At 47.8% G+C, this 17,497-nt stretch overlaps 1 protein-coding gene across 2 annotated transcripts in view; it reads right to left on the bottom strand.

Annotated features, from left to right (window-relative positions):
* UBE2G1 (ubiquitin conjugating enzyme E2 G1) overlaps positions 1-17,497 on the bottom strand; it is a 390,881-nt gene that overhangs the window by 123,779 nt on the left and 249,605 nt on the right. Inside the window, exon 3 of one of the 2 annotated variants that reach the window (XM_085649585.1) lies at positions 985-1,082. In XM_085649585.1, coding sequence (XP_085505711.1) covers positions 985-1,082 — 98 coding nt within the window. The remainder of the gene's footprint in view (positions 1-984; positions 1,083-17,497) is intronic. The other variant, XM_085649586.1, reaches the window with a different exon arrangement.

Below are 17,497 nucleotides of genomic sequence, written 5' to 3' on the forward strand. Positions count from 1 at the left end.
AACCACCAACCCTGGAGGCACTGCAGCTCATCTACACCACTCCGTCGCGTTCCAAACTTATCACACGATTATATTATATTGCGCCTCACATAAGGAGGGGAATGTCACGAAGGGGAGCTCACTGGACAAGTGGAAGGAGACTCTCTCTGAACCACTGTCGGAAGAGGTCTGGAGGGACTGCTGTAGGTTGACAGGGCAGCAAACGGCAATCTTAGATGGATACATTTTAAATATTTACATCAAATGTATTTTACACCTGTTAAGCTATATAAATATGGTCTTCGTGAATCTGCCAGTTGTATAAGATGCAGCGCTTCGGATCCATTTAGCATGGTCATGTCCGAAGGTCGGCTCATTTTGGAGACAGGTCACGCATAGTCTGACACTGATGGTGGGGACACCAATAGCATGCACTCCACAACTATGCGTGTTGGGAAATGTTGCCAATATTAAAGCCTCTATTAGAAAGCTGGTGGCTGTGGCGCTTCTATTGGCTAAACAAAGTCTCTATACACTGGGGCGGTAGGCCCGCGCCGATGCATAGGCTATGGTTACAAGACATGATATACTGTCGAGATCAACTCACCTGCTTACTGTAAATGGTATTTGATGGCCTTTCTTGCACTGTGATGCTCTGCTCAACTCATTTATGTTTTATTGCTGTCGTACTGTTGCCTGCTCTTATAACAATCTTATAAAAGATTACTGTAATGTGCTGAATTTGATGCCTGTGATCTATATGCCTACACAACTGCTAATACCTTTTACGGTTGTACAGGTTTTGAAAATGTATAAATAAAATAAAAATAAAATAAAATGTTTTATCTTTAAAAAAACAAAATGAATATAGTTGTCACATTTTGTTAGGTTATAATTTTACCATTTTCAGTTTATATTTATATACATCACCATATAAGATAAACAAAAGACCTGGCTAGCAAATGGGCAAGAGCACACATAGAAAAAGCTTTTGTCACGTCTTACCATTCGGGTGCCAAATTTCTGTGATGAATTTCATCTTTGGCGGCCTGAGGGGATAATCTTTTGGGAAAGTGAGATGAGCTTTGAATACTCCACCTTCACTGGGAGAAAGACAAAAGCAAATATACAATTAGCAACGCAACATACAACTGAGGAAATTAATATATATGAAAAATCTAGCAAACAACCTTCCAGTCACTTTTGAGCTTTATATTGAGAGTTCTTCAATCATTGTAGATAATCAGTAAAGTATGCTTGACAGGGCTATAGATTAGCCCTCCAACGTAATTGCCACAAACTGTTCTGTGAATTGCTACCTTCAAACTGGATTGAATTACTGATCAAAATTATTCAGTGAGGTACCAAATGGTTCAATAGTTTAGTTTTTCAATGAATAACAATAACAATCATTTTAAGGGAATTCAGCTGTGCCCAACTCACGCTAAAAGTAGGATACATTTTGTGCAACTGCAATTTCAAGCTAAACAACGGAATAACAGTAGCCACAAGCAACTACCTTTACCAAACTATATACCTTGGTGACCTGCTTTTAAAGAGCCTATTGTAGGTCAGAGCAAGCCAGGTATCCAATTGGACGGGTCCCAGCAGACCTCAAACGCAGTTCCCACCTCAAGCGCAGTTCCCACTCCAAGCCTGGGTAGGGCAGACCCCCAAGAACTGAGGAATTTGGCAACAGAACTTCGGGGTACCTAAATACTGGGTTTGAGTAAAGGAGAGCAGAATTTCAGTCCAGAAATCCAATATGAATCCGGTCCCCTTTCCAGCACAATTTCTCTAATCTTGATCGAAAACGAATCAAAGTGAAACCAGTCAGTGCCTACTGGTTCCGACTGGTTTCACTTGTTACTTAAATACAAGTCACAGTAACAAAAACATTTATAATAATTTTAGAACATAAGGAAACTCTTCCCTCGTAGACACGATATTTTTTTAAAGAGAAAATCTTTCTGGGGTAAGCACCCAAAGGATTCTCTATGGAAATGTAGGGGTCGTGAACATCACATCCTCTGCAGTAAAGGAATTTATTTAGGTCAGTTAGGATGTAGCCAATTTTGCAATGTCTATGGGGTCAGAGCACATACACCGGGGACTGGACAACAGTGGTGTAGTGTGAAGAGTTAAAAAAACAACCGCATCAGTCCAAAATAACACAATGGGGGCCCAAGAAAAAGAGCAAACTTCTCACAAGAGCCTTATCACTTCTATCCTAGGCCTTGGCCAATAGACAGTTCCTTGAAAACATGGTGACAGGAGTTGTTCCCTGAGTGGTGAGGTGAAGGATGTTGAGGGGTTGATTCTCAACATTCCTAAAAACAGAGGCATTGAGGTGTGACTGTGTGACCAATGGGTATTTGCAAAATCCATTAGCTCCCCAGAATGAGAGCTGGGAGCAATGAAAAACTACAGGGGCTGGCACTAAGTTGATCTAAATGAGAAACCTATGTAGTTACAACATGCTGGTTATTTGATTAGAGTTTATAGTTCCGAACAGACTGGGGTCAATGGTCCTTCTCTGCCACTGAACACCTCTACTGTCCCAACAACCGTACAATCACATTCTGAAAGGAAAAGAATACTTTCTAACGAAACGCAGAATAGACAGGATTCCATCAGAAAAGGATAAGGAAAAGGCAGAAATACTGAAAGGAATACATACAATGTAGTGAATAAACGACAAAAATATCTTCTAAATATAGATGTCTAAACATTACCCTATCACCTATTACACACCACCCTGCTCACAGAAACCTAAAATACATGACAACACTTAAATATAAAGAGAAATTAAATAAAGACCATTTAACATGAGGAATGATAAATTACCTTGTCTAAGAAGCCACCCAAATGACCAGCTTCAGAAATTCGATTGACTCCAGGCAACCTTTCACTGACTCTAGGAAACACCGCTCACAAGATATACCACAGAAGAAATCCTGAAGAACCAAGCCAGACCTTAATTAACTACACCAATCTACGTTGTACAATCTGCAATTCCCAATAATTTTACATGAATTCCAGGACTTCCCCAGCAACATTACGGCAGCGACTGACTCAGGCAGAGAAAAGTTATGCCTGCGTAGGCTACGACTATAATCATGAGTAACCCCGGGCAGAGACCTCCGCTCGAGGAGTGTGTGCGGAGATTTGCCTTCTCCGCGTACCAAGGAGAAGGCAAATCTCCGCACACTCTCCAGCGGAGCGGAGTTGGCCAGTCCCCACCTCCACCCCCCCTATTAAGTAGTAATTTAATAGTAATTCAAAAGAAACTTAAAACCACTTACCTCTTTACTGCAGCGTCCCCGGGCTGCCCTCCTCCTCTTCCTCACCGTACTGGTAATGCTTAAGAAAACTCGGCACGCACAGTTTTCTTAAGCATTACCAGTACGGCGAGGAAGAGGAGGAGGAGGAGGAGGAGGAGGAGGGCAGCCCGGGGACGCTGCAGTAAAGAGGTAAGTGGTTTTAAGTTTCTTTTGAATTACTATTAAATTACTACTTAATAGGGGGGTGGAGGCGAGCAGCGTAATGGAGCTCCACTGAGTTTGTTTGCAACTTCGTGGGCCTCCGCGTAGCCCAGCTACGTCCAGGGTTAATCATGAGTACACTGGTTTGTAGCATGGACTCGCTATTGTAAGTTCACAGCTGCACACAAGGTTCCTGTAAGGGGAAATATAGCTTGAGTAATGGAAACAAATAGTTTCAACATGACAGTTCATAAGATTGCTGGAAAGGTAATTGAGAATCAAGCGTAAACTGGAAAAACGAAACCAGTATTCTCTTTCATTATATGTTAATACACCACAATTTCTACTTCATGATTAAAAAGCATGAATAATTATAAGATTCAAATACGGTTTTTTTCCACATAAATCCCCCCCCCCTTCAAATTGTAATAAAATGTGTCATCCTTCAGAACTACTAGTACTTAAACTAGTTACACTGATTGTTAGATAAGGCACGGACTAAACACCTTTCGGAGTAAAGCTTTAATTAAATGCGTTGCTGCAGACAAAGCTTACCAACAGGTGGCAGGCCACACCACTTAATATTGCGATCATAAGTTCAGTATACAAATCTAAAATATAAATACTACTTCAAACACATATATACACACATACGCATATACATGCATACATATACATGCATATATATACATGCATACACATACATGCATACATATATACACACACACATACATATATACACACATACATATATACACACATATATACACATTCATACACACACACACATACACATACACACATACATACACACATACATACACACATACCTATACACATATACACATATATATATACACAACCAACATTGCCCTGATGCGGGTACGAGACTCACACGGAGTGGCTGTGACACCATGAATTTATTAAAACAGCTTGGCAGTCCAAAGATCTCTCATGTCCCAACGCGTTTCAAAGCCAGGGCGACTTCTTCTTCAGGGGAGACTGTCACAGTGAACAGAGCTGCTGCGCTAACGGGTACTTAACCGCATGCACCAAATTAATCGCAGATGGGCGTTGCAAGGCATGCTGGTACCCGTAGTTCATATCTATAGCGCCAGAGTTACCCCAGTGGGTCTCCGTCACAATGCGACCAATAAATGCCAAATAACACCCAAGTGGGCCTCCGGGCCCCCAAAGCTGGTCTTTAAAGTTTCTCACCACCGTGCTGCCTTGTTTCCAACGTGAGGTTTCTCTCTATACACATATACACACCCATATACACACACACATATATATATATATACACACACACACATACACACATATATACACACACACATATATACACACACACACATATACACACATATATACACACATACACACATATACACACATATATACACACACACACACACATATACACACATATATATATACACACATACACACACACATACACACATATACACACACATACACACACATATATATACACACACACACACATATATACACACATATATACACACACACACACACACACACATATATACACACACATATATATACAAACACACACACACATATACACATACATATATACACATATACACATGCATACACATATACATACATGTATGTATATGATCCAAGTTTGCCCAACGACAAGCAGCACTCACAGCAGCAGGTAAGGCAACGACCTTTATTAGGCATGGATAATGTACCGCCAGCAGTCCATTAGCAGTCTTTCATCACAATTAGCCTGACGCGTTTCGAAGTCCGTAGTCGTCTTCCTCAGAGGCAATGATGGAAGAAAGTGCAAAGTGGCCCAATCACAGTAAAGATATAGATATGTTGCGCCCAGATGCAGTATGGGAACTGTGGTGTCACCAATCAACCCACAGATGGGTGCACATGAATTTCACTGCTGAAAAAAGTCCTTGAATAGAACCCCAATGGTAAAACACATCCTCAATCCTATGCCTCTGTACCGCAAACATGACTGTTAAATATCAAGCCACACGGCCCCTAGGATGACGGGGTGTTGCGCGCTTCACGGCAGGGTCGCGGTGTATCAATTAATGCTCCAAGTTTGCCCAACGACAAGCAGCACTCACACAGAAGCAGGTAAGGCCTTTATTAGGCATGGATAATGTACCGCCAGCAGTCCATTCGCAGTCTTTCATCACAATTAGCCTGACGTGTTTCGAAGTCCGTAGTCGTCTTCCTCAGAGGCAATGATGGAAGAAAGTGCAAAGTGGCCCAATCACAGTAAAGATCTAGATATGTTGTGCCCAGATGCATTATGGGAACTGTGGTGCCACCAGTTCCCGTAATGCATACCTGCTGCTGTGTGAGTGCTGCTTGTCGTTGGGCAAACTTAGAGTATATTATATATATATAGATACATACATACATACACATACATATACATATATACACACACATACATATACCTACATATACACACACATACATATTTACCAGGTTAGTGGTAAGTTAATAAAATACAGGACAAGAATGGCTTTATAAATATACGCAAAACTAAAAATAAAAACGGAGCGATTTTATGACTGCCATTCCTTGTGGAGGTTGAGCGAATGTAGATTCAGCATTCATAGAACAGAGAACCAGACTCCAATGGTAGTCAGGGTCCTGTTTTCAAAGTGCAGTTCTTCATTTGCGGAACCTTACGCCCACTCAACCACCTACACACACAAACCCATCAAAAAGCCTTCTTAGCCTACTGGACAAGGAACACGATATAGAACCAAAATTAAGGACACACCTGCTACAAGCCCAGAAAACACTGCTTACTCTTCTACTAAATAAAGTCACACTATCGCCAAAGCACGTTCTCTAAACGGTCTCTAAAAACAAACATCACATCTATTACCTTTTCACTGACACAAAACCTGACAAACTTCATATGGAGATGATCTAGCTCCAGTCCTTTATGAAGCCGTTCCTCTAAATTATCACACAAAATATGTAGGCAAAAGAGGAGGTGGCCTATCTGTTGTGTTCAGGCAAACATTACATAGCACTAAAGCGGACTACTTCTCCAAACAAGGTTGTGAGGCCCTTTTCACCAGATGCAATCCTACACCATCTTCCTCCTGTAATTTCCTGCTCCTTTACAGACCTCAACCTAGCAATGCAACATTACCAGATACACTTCTAGACTGTTTCAAAACTGATAACACTACACTCCAACCTATGCATTCTGGGTGACCTCAACATTTGGTTTGACAATCCCAATATGCCCCATCCGAAAACAATCATCGCTGGCCTAGATGCACTGAACCTGCATCAGATCGTCCAAAACCAAACACTTATCACTGGACACATCCTAGATGTCATTTTTGCAAATACAGAACAAGTTACCTTTCAAACAATGACTCCAGTCACATGATCAGATCACCATTTGCTTGCTTTCCAACATAAAACTAACTACAATTGGTTCTGTAGGGAAAATAAATTGCTTAGTTTACCATAAAGAATATGTATCAAAAAACACGTTTCACCACATAAAGAGAATTACTATTTGATTTGCAAAAATATTTTCCATTGGAAGCAATAATACGTGACTTAATGGAGATTAAGTGATCAAGAGGTGACAAGGTGAAAATAGTGAAACATTGTACATATTTTATATTCAACCCACTGTATATATGGTATTCACTATTGTCACCTTGTCAACTCTTCGTCACTTAATCACCATTAAGTCATGTATTTTTGTTTCCAATGAAAAATATTTGCATGTGACAGCCCTGCTTACAAAAAGAAAAATAAGATATAAGAATTATTTTTGCACATCCAATATTAATTCTCTTAGTGTGCTTTTTGATACATATTCATTATGGCAAACTAAGCAATTGATTTTCCTGACAGTACCAATTGTAGTTTATTTCATACATGCCCGGGGTCTGAGGGACACAGGGTCACCCCATTACATTTCATGTGTTCCAACATAAAACGCAAAGCGACGTACCTAAAACCACCTTACATGCATCCACCTATTGACCGTGGAACAAACTAAATTTGGAACACAACTAATATCCAGTACAGATCTAGACAACACTTTCTGTTCAAAAGCTATAGGAGTGGCTACAGGAAGCTAGTGATATCCTAATACCAGTAAATGGGACACAACTGACCAAAAGAAAACAGGCACCTTAGAGACATACAGAGATAAAAGAGAAAACAACAAATTAGAAAGCTGCAACGTGCCTGGCTCAAAACAAACACCAATCAAGACAGTAAACCAAGTTGTCTAGAAGGAGGTCATCCAGTTACTCAAGATTTCACAGACAAACTGGCAAACCATTACACGGCCGAAGCAGACATGTTGGACTAATATTTAAAACAAAGATAAAAGCGCCAGCACAGACCCTTTTCCAAAACATCAATCCAAGAATACTCTAACCCAGCCTCTCGATTCTTTTAAACAAATTTTAAACGATGAATTTATGGACCTGGTCAAAGCAAGCAGCCCTGCTGGCAGCGGTTCTGACTCCTTCCACGACAAACCCTCAAGAAAATTCTTCCATCAACCTCTGCTGCCACAACAGTAAGAAGAATCAACAATTTCTTGAACTAAAGGAATATTTCAATAAGATCTCAAAAGAATCATACATACATGTGAGAAAGTGCCCTCTTTCTTGCATGGTATGCCCCCACTTTTTGCTGAATTGCTGATGTACTTTGACTGAGTGTGCCCTGGGCTCCTGCCAAACAGGTACCCAGGGCCTGTGCTCCTACCCTAAAACTGCAATGAAGCCTAAACCCAATTGCCATCTCTGGCCACATGTCAGCCCCTGGTAAATGGTACCATAGGTACCCAGGGCACTGTGACCAGAGAAGGCCCCTAAGGGCTGCAGCACTTATTGTGCCACCCTTAGAGGCCCTGTACCCTGACACACACTTCCTTTGCAGGCTGTGTCTAGGTGCAGAACAAAACAAAGATCCGACATGGCACACATCACTGTGTGCCATGCCCACAAACCACTGCCCTGGCATACATCAGTCACCCCTCTAGCTGGGTGCCCTATGCCAGTAGTGAGGGTACAGGAGCCCTGTACCCCTAAAGTACCCAGGTCCATTCCTGGGCCCTGTAAGTGCAGTGCTGCCATGAAGAGTATATGGTGCTGGGAGGTTGTCATTACGAACTCCACAGCACCATAATGGCTTTACTGAAGACTGGGAAGTTTGGTATCAAACTTCTCAGCACATTAAACCCACACTGATGCAGTGTGGAATTTAATGTAAAATGCACGACAGAGGGCATCTTAGAAATGCCCCCTGAAATTCGACCAACTCCCAGTAACCTGACTGAGTGGCTGCTTAGGCTGCCACCAACAGACATGTTTCTGGACCTCTGGGTCGAGAGCCTGCTGCTCTCGGGGACCTGAAACAATGCACATCCTGGGACGAGGTGCCAAGCCTCCTCTCCCAGGATGGGCAGGGTTCACGAAGGAGAAGCTTCAAAGGCATGCTGCCTTTGTGAGCTTCTACAGACCATTTGCTGCTTTCAGCAACTGGTCCCCACTGGTTCTACGCCCCACTTTGGGTGGGAGAACCGGCGGGAAAAACAAGTGAGGAAGAGAGGTGTGCCCACCTCTGCCAACTCCACCACTAAGGTGGGGGAGGCGAGGTAAAGCACATCATCGAGTCCCCGCCATCTTGAAGAGGGGGGGGACCCAGCCAACCAGGGACAGGCTCCTGCACCCCTCCCACTGTAGAGTGGCAGAATAGAGGGTGTACCCACCCCAGGGAAGGGACCCTTTGGTCCCTGCCCTTAACCTACCTGTAACGCCCCTAAATTTAGTATTTAGGGGCACCCTGAACCTTCCTTTCTCAGATCCAGCAACCACAAGGAAAGAAGAAGGATGAGAAGCAGTGCAGAGCTAACAAGAGGACGACGCCCACTGACTTGGCCCCAGCACTACAGCCCTGTCTCCCCTCGAACCTGCTCCTGCAAAACACCGGTGTGTCCAGCGGCCAGCAACCTCAAAAACCCCGGAGGACCTACCTGCATTCACTTTCCAAGCTGCTTCTCCCGTGAACAACGTGACACTGCAGCTTCTGGTGCCAGACAAACCGCGATTCCAGCACACTCTGCACCCGCCGAGCCCGGCCTGTGTTTGAGTGAACTAACACCACGAGGAGGTCCCCCCGGCAATCCTGACCTGAGATCCGGTGACCCCTGACCTGCCTCAAGCCTCCAGACAACGCCTGCAGCCTCAATCCAGGAGACCCCCGCCTACCGCGACCAAAGCGGGTAAGAAATTCCGGCATCCAAAGGCACCCCTGCACTCGTCGCCCCACGGCCATGTGTGCCCAACCCAGTGGTGTGAACCATCCCTCTACATCCCAACTTACCCCTCGAAGTGGTGGTCACTCCTGGAAGATCTACGTCCCCGAGCCTGCAGTGTTTCTTTGTCCCGGCGAACCTCCATTGCACTCAACAGGGAACCCGACCTCAAAACGGCACCGCGTTGCCCTAGAGCCGCTGAGGGTGCCCCTTTGGTGCTAACTTGGTCCCCAACTTGCCCTGAACTTAAGCCTAGGAGCTTTGCTCCCACAACCCTGTGGCCTGCTTGCCAGCAGCCACCAACCGGAGCCCACCCCCCTATCCTCCATAGGATAACATTTGGCTTCAACACTCTGCACCCGGCCGCCCAAGTGCCACTGGGGGTGCAACAACAGTGCATCGCTGACCCTGGGAGGGGGTCGTGGCCTGACGCCAGTGTAGGGGGAAGTAGACCTCGGAGCTCCTCCGCGGCCTCCCTCCGTTGCCATTGATCCTGTGGTACTCAGGGGGCCCCTAATCTCCCACCCTGCGTGGGAATGTCTGGTGCCTTGGCGGGAGCGCCACTGATGGTGTAAGCGGCTGATTAGCGGAGCGCGGCACAAATCTTTGTCCCGCTCCAGCGCTGGCCGCGGCGACCTAAGATGGCGGCCGCGACCTGAAGAGGGGGTCGTCGTCCACTGCAATGGCCTGTGGGCTGTTCCTGCAGAGCGGTGGGGGGTCCTGCACTTGACCCTGGTGCGGCAACTGGCGGCAATCCTGATGGAGTGGAGAGCGGGGACAGCGGAGCACCGTGACCTGGCGCTGCCGACTGGCCCTAAGATGGCGGCTCGAGGTTGATCTGGAAGAGCGGCCTGGCCGAGAGTGAGGTAGGCGGGCGATGCATCCTGAGGGTCGACGGAGCCGCCTCGCTGTCAGCGCTGAAGCCCGCCGCTTGCTTGCTACTGGGGACCGGCACGCTTGTGGCCCTCCTGCGGTGGTGATACGTGACTGCCGGACGGCATCTGCAGTGGAGCTGGGACATTGACGGCGGTGTGTGGCTGGCCGGGATTACGGGCCCCCTCGCTGTGCGGACATCACTGCAGGGCAGGGGAGCCTGGATGCGAATCCTCCTGCTTTGCCTACGCCAGACTGCGGCCTGCCTCTCTCCTAGACTGCCCCCATTGTACGGCCCTGGACGTCAGCGGAGTGCCTGGGGTAGAGTGTGGGGCTCATGGACAGGAGTTGACCGCTTCGGTAGTGGAGACGGACTTTTGAGTGTGCTTCTGGAGGCCCTGCCATAGCTGTACCCATGGCGTCACCTGGCCGGTATTGACCACCTGGGGGCAGGTGGAGCTCTTGTGAGGTGGCATTCCTGAAGCGGACAGGCCCTAAGGATTCCCTTGTGAGCCGCTAGGTTCCGAGCCGCGTTGCTGCATCGGGGGTGTCTTGTGGCAGTTTTGGGAGCCGTGGGGACCTTAACGGGCTGCTGGCTGCCCCCTGAGTTGCACTGACTGAATGGCGCTTCTTCCTCTATCCTTCAAACTGAGGCTGGAATAGAGCGGGGACCAGCTCCTTGGCACTCTTGACCTCTTCACCCCCACGGTCGAGGGCAGCTGCCCCACACGCCAACTTATCCTTGGGACCTACTCTGCCTCATTTGATTTGCTGGGTACCAATTGAGCGCGGTTGGAATTGGTGGCACCCCGAGGCTGGTGGAGACTGGTGTGTCCCCAGGTGAGCGGCTGCGATGGGCTGTGTGTCCAAGAAAAAGTGGTCCGCTGCCCTTCAGGAAGCGGACGGGGGCACCAGTCTGGAGACGAGGACGTTGAGATGCGAAACTCCGGTGTGGAGGCTCCTGGAGGCCCTACTCTGGCAGATATAATGCAGGCCATCACTGCATCTCGTGAGGCCCTCGAAACAAAGATAGATACTATTGGGGTGGATCTCGCTTTGCTGAAGGATGATCATAAGAAGTTGAAGGAGAGGGTGAAAACGACAGAGGACACTGGCGAAGGTCCCGGACACGATGGCCAACTTGCAGAACTCCCTGAGGCAGATGAAGAGCAGGGTTCGGATTTTGGGGCGGAGGACAGTGAAGGGCGCTCTCGTTGGAACAACCTCCGCCTCGTGGGAATATCGGAACGTGCAGATGGGGACGAAGCGGTCTGGTACTTGGAAGGCTGGCTCAGGTCGGAGGTTGCACCGGGGGGGCTGTCCCAGTATTTCGCCCTGGAGAGAGCCCACAGGGTCCCGGCAAGGCCTCCTAAACCGGGAGCACCCCCGAGGCCGATGGTGGTAAGGTTGCTGCACTACAGAGACCACCTCCTGCAGCAGGCCCAAGAGAAGCAACATCTGTAATGTTCATGCCCATCTTAGAAGACGCGAGGTGCAGATAGCACTGTTGCAGGAAACGCACTAAAATAAGCAGGAGGGACTGGCTTTGCAACGGAGGTGGCGGGGGCAGCTGTTCTGTACCACATACTCTGCTTATGCACGGGCGCGATGGTCTGGGTTAGGGCAGGGGTACCGTTTCAGGTGGGCAGGTGATTGATCCTGAAGGTAGGTATGTTGTGGTGATGGGGCGCCTTGACGGCAGGGACATTGTCCTGGGGAGCATTTATGCCCCCAATACAGATCAGGCTTCCTTTTTTGCCCACCTCTCTGGGAAACTGGCCCCTTTGCTGACCGGCTCAGTGCTCCTGGGTGGTGACTCCAACTGCATCACTGATGTCTCCCTGTATCGCTCTCATCCCCCCCTTGAGGATTCCCTGATCCATAGGTTGGCTGTAGTGCGGCGGGACTGGCAACAACAATGGGGGTTGACAGATACCTGGAGAGCACACCACCCGACTGACAGGGACTATTCTTACTTCTCATCGTTACATGACCTACATGTTCGGCTGGACTCGATCCTTAGCTTCCCAGATGTCCACGGCAGGATGGTGCATAGTGAGTACTTAGCTAGGACATCGTCTGATCATAACCTGCTGTTGACAACCCTACACTGGTTGCGGGATGGCCCTGTCATCCCCACTTGACGGCTCTGACCTGACACATTAGAAGATCCAGTGTTTCGTGCTACTATTGGATCGGCCATTGAGGAATATTTTAGGGTTAATGCTAACACGGCATCTTCTTTGCTGGTCGAATGGGATGCTTTTAAGACAGTGGTTAGGGGGCGCTGCATAGGGGAGGTAGTAGGAGTGCGCAATGTGTTGTTGCAGGACGTCCTTAAGGCAGAAAGGAAGGTACGTGATTCGGAGAGGGAGCGCCCGGAGCGTCCGGACAGACAGGCAGGGTTACTTGAAGCTCGAGAGGAACTAGCCGTTCACATGGAGAGATTGCGCTGCTTCGATTATAAGGCCTACACAGATAAGGCGCACACGGAGCGCCATAAGGCTGGGGCATTGCTAGCATGGCTGGCCAACCAACCCGGCTGGTAGAGGGACAATGATACTGGAGTTGAGGACAGCAAGACTAGGTGTTTTACACTCAAAGGGGTATGAATGATTATTTCCTACAGTATTATACAGAGTCATACCGGAGTAGGCTGGGTCCTGGGCTCCCGGGGGATGAGGAGTTTTTACCAAAGGCTGAGCTACCACGGCTTGAGGTCGAGGACGCCGAAGCTCTGGGATCGGGACACTGAAGAGAGTTAAGTACGCAGCCCCATAAAGCACATGGCCCGAAACAAAACACCGGGTACCGATGGGCTTCCCGTTGAATTTTACGCGGCCTACACGGACGTCTTGGCTCCCTGCTTGGTGGCGCTCTATAACAGGGTGCGTCGTGAGGGTGCTTTCCCTGCCTCCACGCGTGAAGCCCTCATAGTTCCCCTTCTTAAGCGGGGCAATCCTGCTTGGGATCGTTCCTCGTACAGGCCCCTCATGATGCTTAATCTTGATTACAAGATCTTAAGCCGCATTCTGGCCAGCCGTTTGATGCCCCACATGACGAAACTGATCCACATGGACTAGGCCGTGTTCATTCTTTCTCGGAATACCGCGATGAATGTGCGCAGACTACTGTGCATTTTGGGGTCCGACTCCTATGATAAGGGAGAGGCCTGCATTTTTGCAGTCGATATCGAAAAGGCCTTTGATAGCCTGGAGTAGCCCTACCTTTTTAATGTCTTGTGTGAATTTGGATTGGGAGAATGCTTTATACAGTGGACGTCGTTGCTATACAGTGCTTCTACTGCCAGGGTGAGGACGGGGGGCTTGATTTCTGCTGCCTGTACAGTAGCTCGGGAAACGAGACAGGGGTCCCCGTTGTCCCCTTTATTGTTTACCCTGGCGATGGAGCCCATGGCTGCTCAGGCCAGGTCGGGCGATATTTCCCTGGGCTCTTGGTTGAGGGGCGAATGCAGCATATAGGATTGTATGCGGACGATCTCCTCCTGTTCCTAACGGATGCTGGAGACACCCTTCGGGGAGCGAGGGCCTTGCTGGAAACCCTGGGAGGGTGGCGGGACTCCGGATGAATTGGACCAAATCGTGTTTGTTTCCTACTAGACCAGACAGGATCGATCCTCAGAGGGCAGGGGATGTTCCATGGGAATGTCGGTGCTTACCATACTTGGGGACTCAGATTTATCAAGCTCCTGACGATCTCTTGGAGGGCAATGTGGGGCGAGCAGTGCGCAGTGTGAAAACCTGTTTTGAGTTCTGGGGGACCCTTCCACTATCTGTTGAAGACAGGGTTGACTTGGTGAAGATGGTCGTCCTGCCCAGGTTTCTCTATTATTTGGGAGCGCTTCCTGTTTGAATTCCGGGTAAGCTCTTTGCCCAGCTTAATACATTGATTACAGGGTTTATATGGGGGGCTGGAAGACGGAGGGTTGCTCTGACCACCTTGCAGCGGACCAGGGCGGAGAGGGGTCTTGCGCTGCCGGATCTAGAGGCATATTATCATGCTGCACAGCTACAATGGTTCACGAAGTGGGTGGCAGGCCATATTAGGCACCCGGGGGACCAGGGAGGGTCGGATCAGAGTTGGCATCTCTTGTCCTGTGTGTTGCTAAGGGCGACTTACTGCCGCCAGATTTGGGCACGGTGCAGCAGTGCTGGGCACGCCTGGCCAGGAGGGCACATATTAAGACTCCCTATGCGCCCAAAATCCCGCTGAGGATGTGCGAGGTGTTACCTCACAGGGGAGGTTGGAGCCAATTGCTGACCTGGGAAGAGGTGGAAGTTACGACAATAGGTGACCTAGACGAGGATGGTAACCTTCTCCCTTTTAATGACCTTCGAGAGCGACATGATCTCCCGAGGGGGGGACTTCCTCTTGCATGCGGCCCGGACAGCGGCTATTAGAAAGCACGGGCGAAAGGGATTGCTGGAGCCAGACCCGTCGCTTGCTTGTCAATATGTAGTGATGGCGGCAGGCACTTTTAAAGCGGTGACCTGCCTCTACCGACGTATCACACGGGATCTGTGTCAACCCCTGACGGCGTTGCGACTTAAGTGGGAGGCGGATCTGGGAGAGCCCATTGCAGACAAAACCCTGGGAGGCGATTGCTGAGCGGCCATGGAAATGTTCTCGGAATGCGCACTTTCAGCTCATCCAATTCCATGTTTTTCGTAGGGCCTACCTCACGCCTTGTAAAATTACTGAATATTTTGGGGTGTCGGCCACCTGTCCCAGTTGTGACCAGGAAGGGGCGAATTTTCTCCATATGTTCTGGGATTGTCCTCAGGTGGGAGGCTTTTGGAGGGAGTTGATGTCCGCTTTGATGACTGACGGAGAGGGAGTTACCCGTGACACCGGGGGTTTCCCCGTTACACTGGTTTCCACACACTGCCAAGACGAAGGTCACCAGCAAGTTCATTGATTTAGGGTTGGTCCTGGCTAAGCGAGAAATTACTTCTCACTGCAAGGCGAGGCAGGGGCCCAGTATGGCACGCTGGAATAGGGAGCTGGAGAGGTGGGCGGAACGCAAAGGGAACTATAGGTTATGTATGGCACAGCGTAATGGGAGTGAGAAATCACTGGCAATGGCCCGGGCATGGGTGGCACTCCTGGAGTTAGTCAAACACCCGACTGTAGAAGACGAGGATTCACTTGACGAGAGGGACGGGGCACGGGCCTCTTGAGCGACTCCTCCCGCCTGCGGGAGCACAGTGCGTGATGGAATCCCTGTGACCATGGTAGGAAAATTTCCCCCTGTGTCCCTGATCCACTAAAGACTGCGCGCTGCGATGTGGGGGGGGGGTCTGATGGGCGGTGCAGGAGTTTTGTTTATCTTCCTGACTATCTTAGCGACCGGCGACATGCTTGGATGGGTTCTTCGTTGGGGGTGTTTCGGAAGTGGGGAGGGAGGGTTTATTTTTTTTTATTATTGGTTTACATCATCGGGCTGGATCATGCATGCAGGCGGCATGTGCTCTGATATGGGCTTCTTGTAGGGGGATGGCAAAGACTTCACAATCAGTTCGTTATTGTATCTATTGTACTATTAACTCCTTGGATCATTTCAAGGCCTGCAGAATTGACTGCATGTTTGCTGAAAATCAAAAAGTGTTTAAAAAAAAAAAAAAAAATCACCAAACCCCCCCCCCCCCCGAACCAGAGTCTAACCCCAGAACCCTAACTCAAAAGACCGATTACCTACCTTAAAACCGATAACTAATTTTTCCTCATAGGATAACTGACACTTTTTCTCCCAAAAAGTGTCTACTTTTGAAAACTGCAAATATTCCTTAAAAAAATCAGCCGATTAACCAAAACGCATTTTCTCAACTGTTTTCAGGAAATGTCCCAGTGCTGAATCCAGGTTCCAGCACGGAGTAAGAAAAAGTAACAATAACCTAGCTTACCTGCTAAGCGGATTTTCCTCCCATAGAATAACATTGGTGATTCTAAGCGAAAAAGTTTGTGTCAACTTTTGAAATGCAATAATATTCCTTACAAATCGTACCTTTAACCAAAACGCATTTACTCACCTATTTTCAGGAAATGTCCCAGGGCTGAATCTAGGATCCAGTCCTGTGGTAACAAAAGTAATCCGAAAAGTAATTTACTGTATTTTACTTTAAAAGCCCATTCAATTGAATGTACTATACCTGCAATGTGTTGCAAACTGCTTTCTTAAACCGGTCATCAAATCCAGTACCAGTTATACTGCAATTCTGAACTGTGTTCAAACAAGTAAACTACTACTGCAAAGTATTTATATGCTTACCTGTATCAGGATTGCTTGGTTCTAGAAATAAAATAGTATATTTTTTTATACAAAACAATTGGCCTAGAGTTCAGTTCTTGAGCGTGAGACCATTTGCTGACTGAGTGTGTACATCAAATGCTTTACACTGTCCTCTGATACTGCCTTACTGCTCGACCAAGCTACCACTTTAGAGAGTAAGGTTCTATCTAACTTTAACCTCTGGAGACTCTTGGACTCTATACACACTGTACCTCACTTTGGTGCAGTATATACAGAGCCAGTTTCTTACAATACGCCCACTACTGGGAAAAAAAAACCTGGACCCACTGAACCCCGACAACTACAGACCTATTAAAAATGGACCTTTTCTGGACAAACTGATAGAAAGAGCAGAATTCGACCAGATGTCACAATTCATTGAAGATAATGCCATATTTTCAGACTTCCTAACGGGATTCTGTCCAGGAAGAGGCACAGAATCTGCCATCTGAGATGACCTTAAGAACACAGTTGACGCAACATGGTTGCTGCGCTACTTCTCTTGGAGCGGTCGGCTACCTTTGACATGGA

This window comes from Triturus cristatus, chromosome 3_2, assembly GCF_964204655.1.
Source record: "Triturus cristatus chromosome 3_2, aTriCri1.1, whole genome shotgun sequence".
NCBI lineage: Eukaryota > Metazoa > Chordata > Amphibia > Caudata > Salamandridae > Triturus > Triturus cristatus.